The following is a 10,030-nucleotide window of genomic DNA, read 5'->3' as shown; positions in this document are numbered from 1 at the left end:
CACGCACGTGCCGAGGCGCAAGAAAGTCGACATGATCGGAATGTACAACAAGTCGAATGTCATCGGGTAGACGAAGCGCATGAGGATCGGTGCATCTACGAACGACAATATCTTGTCCATCCTACGCCATACTTCCACACGTACGGTAGCGGGACGCGGCATGGACCTGCCGTAGCAAGAGCAGTAGCATGCCCATGCCAACGGCCATCCCAAGGTTCCACGACTAGAACATGTTATGCATTCCAACGTCGACGAACGCACGTACTTCGCGAGTAAAGTTGAGTGAAAACAGAAGGCTGTCGACGATCGGCGGCGTGCCCGAGACCTTGAACGCAATCGAGAGCGGCGCAAAGGTGTAGGTCGGCCACTCGGAGCACATGGCGCAGAGCTTGACGTAGCGCTGGAGCTGGAGCTGCTGGTCCGACCCAAACTTGCGCTGCGAAAGCGCAATCGCGATACCTACGCACATCGTCGTACCCACGCTGCCCCAATCGACCGGAATACCTTGCGCGACTTGGTCGTGGATCGTCGACGCGTTGAGCTGGAGGAACCGGGCGAGAAAGCCGTGGCGCTGGAGCAGTCGGACGCCGTAGCAGAGCCACAGGGTGGCAAAGAGACCAACGGGTGCGACGTTGAGCCACGTGTAGCCGCACGACGCCCAGTGCTCCTTGGCGCATGCCCCGATCGTCGCATTCCAGAAGCAGACGACGGTGGTCATGCACGGACCTCGGCGCGATGCTGAATATATATAGAGTTTAATGTACTGGAAACGGCCATCGCAAACAACTCATATTTGTTGACAATGGTGGTGGAGATTTGTGGAGATTTGCGGTGAATCGAGTTTCGAGACGTATCCAGTTGGGTTGGGTAGGTAGTAACCTTTGTACTAGCTAGCCCTACTACGTTCTAGGAGGGCTCATGGGGGTGCCTCACACCGCCAAGCGTGCGATCCAACTGTACTGTCGAGCGGAAGTGTAGTCTCAACTACGCGAGGCTATTTTGGGTCCTCCGGCGGTGTCCAAGATCGGAATTCTGGACGTTAATGGGTAGCTCTGTATATGGTATCGAGGCCACACGCACACACTATATAGCACTCGACTTCTCACGTCCTGGAGCCATAACTCCCCAGTAACACACGCTGGTATAGGCCAAACATGGCTCATCCAGACATAACACACATTGCAATTATGAGATGACCACAAAAGCTCTGTGGACGTATCGACGTCGGTGCGATCGCTAGTGCCAGCAGTGTCACCTTGCTGGTACTTGGCAACTGAGCTCTGTAGGTTGGCACGTGCAACACGTGATCGAAGAACGTAACTGTGAGAAGCAGCTAAAGAACCGGTTGGCGTCGCTGTAACCGTGATGCAACCGGACCATTCCCTTAAAACAAGGCGCCTATACCTAAAAATCAATCGCAGTCACAACCTGTCAGATTCGATGCGAGAGGACCATCGAGTTTGGGATGTTTGGTCATTTGCTCGAAAATGCGGCAACAGCGACCGACGACGACGGGCGGCCCGCCGCCGCCGGGCTTCAACTTCAAGTACAGCGTGGCATACCTTCATGGGCCTCATGGCCTCTACCTCTAGCTTGGACCATGCGATGGCAGGGCTGCATCTCAGCCATGGCCGCCCCGCGGTAGGGCTCGATGCACACGCTTGGCGACGACGACATGCGTCTACTGTAGCCGCACCACGAGCCGCCAATGAAGCTCGAGGTGGGCATTGTTGTGCAGCCAACGACGACGCCGAACCAGTCCATCCGCGTCGCCGTGACGCTTCCGGCGCAGCTCGTCGAGAAGGAGCTCTCGCTGGTCATGGGGCTCTTCCGCGCCGGCCACGCCAACCAGAATCGGCCCATCTTTCTTCGCTCGCTGCAGTTTGATTTGCGCAAGCGCCTCCCGCTGGTACTTCTACTACCTTGGACCTTGACGACGCGACGAGGACGGCGTAGGTCACGACGCGCCTCCAAGTCAAGGCGCCCAAGACCATTGGCGAGTTTGAGTTTCGCGCGTTCAACGAAGACGCGGGCCCGGACATCATCTTTGCGTCCAGCGGTCCGCTCAAGGTGCTCGTGGACGAAAAGTGCGTCGAAATACGTCGTCGATCCCTGTACCTATGTCTTTTTTCACTAGGTACTGGAGCGAGACGCTCGAGACGCTCGGCCACCGCATCGAAGCCGCCGCCGACGCGCAGGACGTGGGCTTGATCGTCTCGGCCGTCCTCGGGCTGCTTCGTGTAGGCGCCTCTGTCGCGCGCTATGGATCTGACGGCGTTGTAGGTTGTCGAGGTGCTGCCGACGGCCTTTCCTAGCCAAGCCAGCCTCTTTGGCATGCACATGGAGCACCTCCTCAGCCTCGTGTTTGAAGTGCAAACGTACGCCCTCCTAGTTTCAATACTAGAGGTAGAACACGCTCTAGGTGGGACATGGAGAACGAAGAATCGCTCGATGGGTGGCACGGCGCCATCCGCACGCTCCTCCACGTGACCGAAACGAACCGTAAACTGCGCGTGTTCTGTCTTGTCGCTGATTTAGCGGCGCTGGTAGGCTACGTGTGGGAAAGCCTCGTTCCGTCAGTGCAGAAGCTCGTCGCGATGTACCAGTCACGCCTCTATTGCGGGGTCGGTCGATGCATTTCTATCTTGTGAAAATTCCGAATGGTCTGGTGACATGTACTGTAGGTGAGCGACCGGTACTTTGAGACGATTGACGCCAAGCAAGAGTACTGGCAAGCCCATTTGGGTCTGCCCCTCCGCGGTAAGCGCATTCGTATTTGATGGTTCTTGCGTGTTGACGCACGAAGCATAGACAGCGTCGACCCGTGGGCACCGGGGTTTGAACACGCGCTCTCGACCTACTTGGTATTACGACAAGCGCTTTCTCCTTCGAGGTTGGCGCTGATATTGATTTATATGGTGTAGCATGCCAAGACCGAAGCGCTGATCCCCAACGTGGCCGACTTTACAGCGGTGCGCCAAGCGATTTTTGAGCGTGTGGGCGGCGTCGTAAGTGCGCTGAGCTTTCAAGGCCACCGGGTAGGCACTGGATGAGACACTGGATACAACCAACAGCAAATTCATGGAAATAGGTTGGTCTGGATGTCTTTGGGTCGTCCAACAACTTTTTCGGCACGAAGGACAGCGACATGGACATGTGCTTGGTACGTACTTGATAGATTGATACTATGATGGATGCGAAGCGGGTAAATGCAGGTGCTGCCGACCGGCGTCGAGCTCTCGCCGATTCAAAAGCAAGACATGCTCAAGGCGCTAGTCGAGAAGCTCGACCCGGAGCTCTTTTCCGACATTGGTACTAAAAAAACTCTAGTTTTCGCGTCAATGTCAACGAATTCGATTAGATACGGGGCGTCTCACGGCGCGCATCCCGATCGTCATGTTCAAGGACGCGACGTCGGGCATCGACTGCGACATTTGTGGTGCGCCCTTGCATGGTTGAAGTATCAAGTCGTCGACGGTTGAAACTCTAGTGGAAAATGCACTGGCGCTGCGCAACACGCGGCTGCTGCGGACGTATGCCCTTGCCGGTATACATTGTCTTATTTGTTGAGGACAAGTTGTACAACCTGCCGCTGTTAGATCCGCGCGTACGCATTCTGGCCTACTTTATCAAGTATTGGGTCAAGACGCGCGAAATGAACAATGCGGCCCAAGGCACGTTGAGCTCGTACGGCTACCTCCTCTTGCTCATCCACTACCTCCAGGTATCTATCCATATCTATCCACTGGATATGTTCACCTGCCACTCGACTCGCTAGCGCACGAGTCCGCCGGTGCTGCCCGTGCTCCAGACGCTGCCGCCGCAGTGGCAAGGTAGAAAAATTTCGACAAACATATCTTGAAATTGGCGCTAAAATCAATGTAGGGGAAATTTGGTGCCGCTGCTACCGCGACGAGACGGAGACGACAAAGGACCCGAGCGCGACGTGCCCGTACCGCCCGTGCATGCTCAAGGGGCGCGACCAAGCCGACGGCCCGCGCCTGCCAAATGTCGCGTTTGGCGAGGCCGGTACGAACACGCTGCAAACCACAAAAATGGCGACTTCAAATCCCCGTAGAAACCTACTTTTTCGACCCGGTCCACGACGAGCACTGGCACGCGCTGCGCTCGTTTGGCGCGTGGAACCGATCGAGCGTCGGGTCGCTCCTCCTCGGTGCGTGTTTTCGGCTGTCCTCGTCGAATTGAAAGATTGATATTTTTGTCGATGACTAGGGTTTTTCAAGTACTATGGCGACGTGGGCTTTGATTACGCCCACCACGTGGTCTCGGTGCGCATGGGCCGGTAAACACGCCATCGTCTTGCCGTGCATGTGACGGTCACGTGGCGTAGGACGCTGCTCAAGGCCGAGAAGCCGCAGTGGAAGCAGCACCACCGTCTCGCGATTGAGGATCCGTTTGAGCTCGACTATGACGTGGCGCACGTCGTAAAGGGTGCGCGGTATGCCTATGTGTTGCCGTGTTTATCGCGGATTTGTTTGGATTTTCAAGGATTTGTCGCGTAGCTTCAAGTATGTCCGGCAGCAGCTCGCGCGTGCGTACTGGCTGTGCGTGCAGGCCAACATGGAAGGCTACGGCATGGAAGAGATCATGGACATTCTCTGTGCGCCCATCGTGCACAAGGACAAGGCTAGCGACAACGAGCCCGCGTCGACCGACAAGTAGCTAGTGTACAGAACCAGCATGTAGCACCCAAACACACGCTCCGAGTTGTTCTCAAGACCATAAAAGTGTACTTTGAATATGATCCTGTGACTTTTAGTCAATCCATTGCACACCAGTACAGCTACTGACGTATTGGGGACTATCGAAGGCTTGGACGGATTGGACCGTTTTCAAGAAGCGTAAGAGGTGCCCTTCGCGCGATGGAACGAGCTGACACGAACACCAGAAGAGTAGAAGAACAGAAGATCAAGCAGCCCTAAGAGAATGAAACCCACACAAGCCATTCCACAAATGGCAGGCCGTAGCGAGATAGCCAAGCCTCCTCGCCCACCTCTGGGCAGGTAGGGCACCGATACACATCCGACGCCGCTCATCTGGTCGTCTTTGTTTTTGAAGAAAGATGGGCGAGGAGGAGCATCGAACATTGCAAGCTTAGTCTACTATTTAGCTTGGTACTACTGACCGTACGCCTGAAGGCAGCTCGAGATGATAGGTGCGCGGCGCTAAAACTTGGGTTCCTACCCATCTACGAGCATCTCCCGACGCCGAATTGATGTATTCGGTGATTCAAGGGATCGAAACCACTCGAACGACTGAGGTGTAGTTTCTTTATACGGATAGTGGGCGATGTGATCGGAGACGCTATTCAGAGGAGCTACATATCAAGGGTCAAGAAACCGTTTATTGGTCCTTCTATGTATCAGCAGACCAGAAAATCTGACGACTCCGTTGCCGCGCTGACCCGCAGGCGTGGTAAGATTTGGGCGTCGATCCCTTGTGATGCGTGCGGGGATAGTAGTATCAGGAGGATAAACCATAGGGATATTTATTTATGGCCACGCAACGTCTCGAATGGAAATTGTATTTTGGTCATGACACTCATTTCGGCGTCAACGGACGCAAAAGTTTCGAGCCGACGCGTCTTTTCCCCGGCCGCCGAGCGATTGTGCGGCCAGTATACACAAGGATTTGCCTTGGGAGGGTTTATGGGTCCCGGCAGCATGTGTCTTTGGAGTACCACGGTTCAAGTTGGCATTTGGACAGGACAGGACAGCTGCCGACGACCGCAACGATCCAACGCATGGATCCAACGCGTACCCATGAATCCAGCTGTGCTGTACTGCACTTTTGTGTGGAGCAATCCCACAACGTGATGACCTCGAATCGCTTCAAGGGTCGTGGAAGGTTAAGCATGATGTTCGATCAAGTCGTCCCCTCAACGAGTAGCTCGCACCATTCCTTCCCTGGGGCACGGCCCCTCGCACGCGGATGCGACCTTTCCGAACGCAGTGTAATGCGAAGAAGAAGAACAAGAAAATGACTGGAAACGTACCGGTAGCATATCTCTGGCGACCACGCAGTAGCTCCGTCGGACCCCAACATCCTTGCATTTGACCGCTCTCTTTTGCCATGGAAGCCTTGACTCCTTTCAGCAGCGCGTCGGTTGGTGCAAACTAATTGCTGGCAAGTAATGAAATGCTACGGTACATTTCTCGCCGTTGGACACCAGAAAGGCATGACATGACGGCGTGATGATGTGTGATTCGATGTTTCAAAGAGCGTTTCAATCAACTTTTTGAGGCGCTTTTAAAATTGATTTTGGTATTTCTATTGGGCATGCCATCTCTATGCCAAGGCGAAGGAAAATGAGGCGGTCGAAACAGCAAAACTTGATTTTTGTATATAATAAAGCTAAAAATACACGTTTTATTCTTCGAACCGTGTGGAACAATTCAATATCGCTCTACCTGGTTCATGGGTGGATTGTGTCTACTACGACACCCGTCTCTATTTCCTTGGCTTCGCCCGACGGTCGCCACACGCCAGATGTTTGTCGATTGAAAGCGGCTTGCTGAATACTTCAATCAAGAGCTTGCATTTCTCCACGCTTGCTTCGATTGTGCGAGCGAACGACGCGAGCAGCAGCAGGCCATTCATTGTCGTGCCTCGAGTTTCTTTTCCGATTACCAGTAAAGATATGCGTGTGACACGTTTCCACTTACTGCGTCCAGCGGCTACAGTAATCGAATCACCCATTTTCCTCGAAGGTGTGGCGCGTACGACGATATTCCAACCCAGGGGGTGGAATGCCCACATCCGTTCGATCCGGCGACCAGCTAGCAGAATCGAACCTGTTCGTATACGGTGCCAGAGAAAATTGACCGTCGTTTCCACTGCAGCCCAATCCAACCCGATCTCCTAAACTCAATTGCCATCAAGAGCCACCTCGATGATGGTTGGTTCTTCCACAGTCGTCATGGCGAGCCAGATGCAGTCGGACGGTGGTGCTGGGGAGGCCGCGGTACGGTACGGCGATGCAGCTTTTGTACTGCCTGATAGGCGTCCTGCCTCCACGACGTTCGATTCGATGGTACAATAGTTGTTGACGAGGCATGCACTGCATATTCATACCAAGTCTATCAGTACACTGTAAAGTACACTGTACGAGTGGATGCACGGCGTCGTTGGTTGCCACAAAATTTGGCGGCGACCGATCGCTGCAGCCATCCGTTGGGTGCAGCCGTGCGAAGCGGCGATCGGGTCGGACTGTACTGTACGACGACAGCATTAGTACTGTACGACGATAGCATTAACGACACTGTCTTCGTCTTGTACTCGTCGTTTGTGGACACGTTGTCTGCCTCGACCCTCCAGCGTCGCCTGTTGCAGTGTGACTCGCAAGCCGACACGGTGCTACTACAGTCACACGGTTCAACCGGTCCGCACGGTTTGTGGCCAGCCGCCGTATGACACCTCTGCGATCTTTTGTCGCGCGACAGGCGGTCAGCCGGCGCGGGTGGGAATGGCACCGGTGCGTCGTTGCGCTCTCTCGTTCATTTTCACATTCGCCGCCGACCACACCGATGGCCTATCCACCGACGACGGCGCCTCCGATGCGCCACGACGACGACGACGACGTCGTTCGCAGCCCGGTCGCTGCCGAGCACTACGAGGTCAAGACGCCCCGCGACGACAGCCAGAGCACGGTCAGCGTGCTTGTCGACGCACCGCCACCGGCGCCACCGGCGCCCACCCACTCGCTCTCGTACCGGCCCGACATTGACGGTCTCCGCGCCCTCGCCGTGATCCCGGTCGTGGTGTTTCACGCGTATCCCACGAGCATTCCCGGCGGCTTTACCGGCGTCGACATTTTTTTGTCATTTCCGGGTACCTCATTTCCGGCATCCTCTTCAAGGAGACGCGCCAAGGCAAGTTTACGTACGCCAACTTTTACAGCCGGCGCATCCGGCGCATTTTTCCGGGGTTGATCCTCGTGCTCACATTTACGATCGTCGCCGGGTGTCTCTGGTACCTCGAGGAGGCGCTCGTGAGCATGGCCAAGACGCTCGCGGCCGGCACGGTCTTTGGCGCCAACATTCAAGTGCTCTTGCTCAAGCAAACGTATTTTTCGTCGAGCGTCAAGGAAGACCCGCTCCTGCATCTCTGGTCGCTCGGCGTCGAAGAGCAATTCTACATCTTTTGGCCGTTCGTCGTTGCGCTCCTGGCCAAGCTCCCGGCCAAGGCCGCAGTGGCCGGCCAGGTGGTCATTTTGGTCGCGAGCTTCGCGCTCAACATTTCGATGCTCGGCTACGACGGCAACAACAACTGGTCGTTCTACTTTCCATTCTGCCGGTTCTGGCAAATGGCCATGGGCGGTCTCCTCGCCTACATGAGCCTCGACCCGTCCGTGCCTCGCCTCTCGTCGGTGTCGCCGGTCGGTGCGACGGCGGTCGGCGCGGTTGGCTTGGCGCTCATTGTCGTCGGTTTTGTGTGCATTGACGAATCGATGGCCTTTCCCGGGTATTGGTCGCTGCTCCCGACGGTCGGCGCCGCCCTCTTGATCCTCTCCGGACCTGACACGCCGCTCCACCGATGGACGCTCTCGCTGCGCCCGGCCATCTTTATTGGTCACATCAGCTACGCGCTGTACCTCTGGCACTGGCCGCTGCTCGTTTACGCCAAGGCTCGCTTTCCCAATGACGCGCTTCGCCCGTGGTTCCAGTCGCCGTACATGATGATGGTCTACTCGGTCGCCGCGAGTGTGTTCACCTTGTATGGCGTCGAGAATCTTCTGCGCCGCCGCAAGCACAAGCTCGTCGTGCCATGCCTCTCGCTCTGCATGGTGATTCTCTTCGTGCTGGGGCTCGTCATGACGCACTATCCCACGACGTTTTCGGTGCTGTCGCAGCCCAAGCCGATCTCGTCCGGTCCGATTCTGACGCCGGTCGCGACACACACCAATGGCACCGCAGCCGAAGTGCCCAACATGAGCAAGCCGCCCATGTACGAATCGCCGACTGTCGCCAAGATCCTGGCCGCCAAAGGCGACTTCCAGCCGGACGGACCGGAATTTCACACGGTCGACGCTGGATCGCCGTACATCCCGACGTCGGAAAACATGATTTTGAACATGGGCCAAAAAGACAATCTTGTGATCGTTTTTGGCGACTCGCATGGCCACATGCTCAAGCCGCGCTTCTCGTACCTCTACCGCCAAGCCGTCAACAAGTCGGCGCCGTTCCCGACCATTGTCTTCAAGACGCGCAACGGCACGCCACCGCTTGGATGCACCCCGGGGCACGCCGACGTGGTCGCGATGATCAAGCAGGTCAAGCCCAAGGCGGTCTTTTACGCGACCGACTGGCCGCAGTGGATTCGCCCGAACGCGGGCGCGGCCGACCACGGCACCGCGCCGCAGTGCTGCACCCCGGGGTACGTCGACGCGTGCAACAACCAGAGCCCCAAGGACGCCAAGCAGCTCCTTGCGACCTTCCAGAGCGAACTCGCTGCGTTCACGGCCCTCGGCATCAAGGTTTTTGTCGCGACGTTGAACCCGGAAGGCCCCGCGTTCAACTTTGCCAACATGCTGAATGGCAACAGCGTCGGTGCGGTCGCGCCCGTGAGCAAGTCGGCGTACAAGGCCGCGCACGCCGAGCTGATTGCGATGGTCGAAGGCGCGGTCAAGGCCGTGAATGGAACCATCATTGACTACACCGACAACCAGTGCTGGAAGGACGACTGCAACGTCGTCTCGAACGTCGGCGAGCCACTCATGCGCGACAACGATCACTTTCGCCCGGCGTACGTGGCGAGCTACCTCTCGGTCGTCGACCAAGTCGCCATCGCAGGCCTCAGCAACGCGACGTCGGTCAAGAACTGGTAGAGCGTTTTTCACTATTTAGATATTCTTTATGAAATAATTTCGTTTCAAATGGCAAAGTGCCGTTCAATTGGGCCGCTAACGTTTACTGGCCCATGCTCTATTGAGAAATAATATCCTGTGAAATCAAATACGAACCACGGAGATAGGATGGCGAAGGGTACTGCATTGCATTCTATTGCGTCG

The 10,030-nt window shown here is 56.1% G+C and overlaps 3 protein-coding genes across 3 annotated transcripts; 2 read left to right on the top strand and 1 right to left on the bottom strand.

The window, feature by feature from the left end:
• Positions 1–121: 121 nt before the first annotated feature.
• Positions 122–741, bottom strand: SPRG_12288 (hypothetical protein; the record flags this gene model as incomplete). The annotated part of the gene is made up of 3 exons (XM_012351655.1): positions 505–741; positions 266–459; positions 122–223 (listed from the first exon to the last, which is right to left on the bottom strand). The coding sequence occupies exons 1-3, from the start codon at positions 716–718 to the stop codon at positions 122–124; spliced, it is 510 nt and encodes a 169-aa protein (XP_012207045.1). The 5' UTR covers positions 719–741.
• A 741-nt stretch (positions 742–1,482) lies between these two features.
• SPRG_12287 (hypothetical protein) lies at positions 1,483–4,785 on the top strand. The gene is made up of 21 exons (XM_012351654.1): positions 1,483–1,546; positions 1,593–1,641; positions 1,691–1,909; positions 1,957–2,087; positions 2,138–2,240; positions 2,284–2,378; positions 2,411–2,624; positions 2,685–2,760; positions 2,812–2,864; positions 2,925–3,038; positions 3,092–3,163; positions 3,216–3,312; positions 3,362–3,439; positions 3,491–3,547; positions 3,600–3,724; positions 3,779–3,833; positions 3,886–4,029; positions 4,079–4,174; positions 4,234–4,303; positions 4,352–4,459; positions 4,524–4,785. Exons 1-21 carry the CDS (start codon positions 1,488–1,490, stop codon positions 4,681–4,683), a joined length of 2,175 nt encoding a protein of 724 aa, XP_012207044.1. The 5' UTR covers positions 1,483–1,487; the 3' UTR covers positions 4,684–4,785.
• Positions 4,786–7,547: 2,762 nt separating this feature from the next.
• SPRG_12286 (hypothetical protein) lies at positions 7,548–9,920 on the top strand (the record flags this gene model as incomplete). Its single annotated transcript, XM_012351653.1, has 3 exons — positions 7,548–7,604; positions 7,629–7,781; positions 7,805–9,920. The coding sequence occupies 3 exons, from the start codon at positions 7,548–7,550 to the stop codon at positions 9,845–9,847; spliced, it is 2,253 nt and encodes a 750-aa protein (XP_012207043.1). The 3' UTR covers positions 9,848–9,920.
• Positions 9,921–10,030: the final 110 nt, after the last annotated feature.

This window comes from Saprolegnia parasitica, assembly GCF_000151545.1.
Source record: "Saprolegnia parasitica CBS 223.65 unplaced genomic scaffold supercont2.84, whole genome shotgun sequence".
Lineage (NCBI taxonomy): Eukaryota > Oomycota > Saprolegniomycetes > Saprolegniales > Saprolegniaceae > Saprolegnia > Saprolegnia parasitica.
The sequence above is the reverse complement of the archived record's forward strand: the minus strand, read 5'-3'. Positions and strand labels throughout refer to the sequence as shown.

Coding starts and splice junctions, on each gene's coding strand:
- SPRG_12287 (XM_012351654.1), top strand. CDS start 1,488: ATGCGGCAACAGCGACCGACGACGACGGGCGGCCCGCCGCCGCCGGGC. Junction 2,379..2,410: donor CTCGTGTTTGAAGTGCAAAC/GTACGCCCTCCT, acceptor TACTAGAGGTAG/AACACGCTCTAGGTGGGACA. Junction 2,625..2,684: donor AGTCACGCCTCTATTGCGGG/GTCGGTCGATGC, acceptor CATGTACTGTAG/GTGAGCGACCGGTACTTTGA.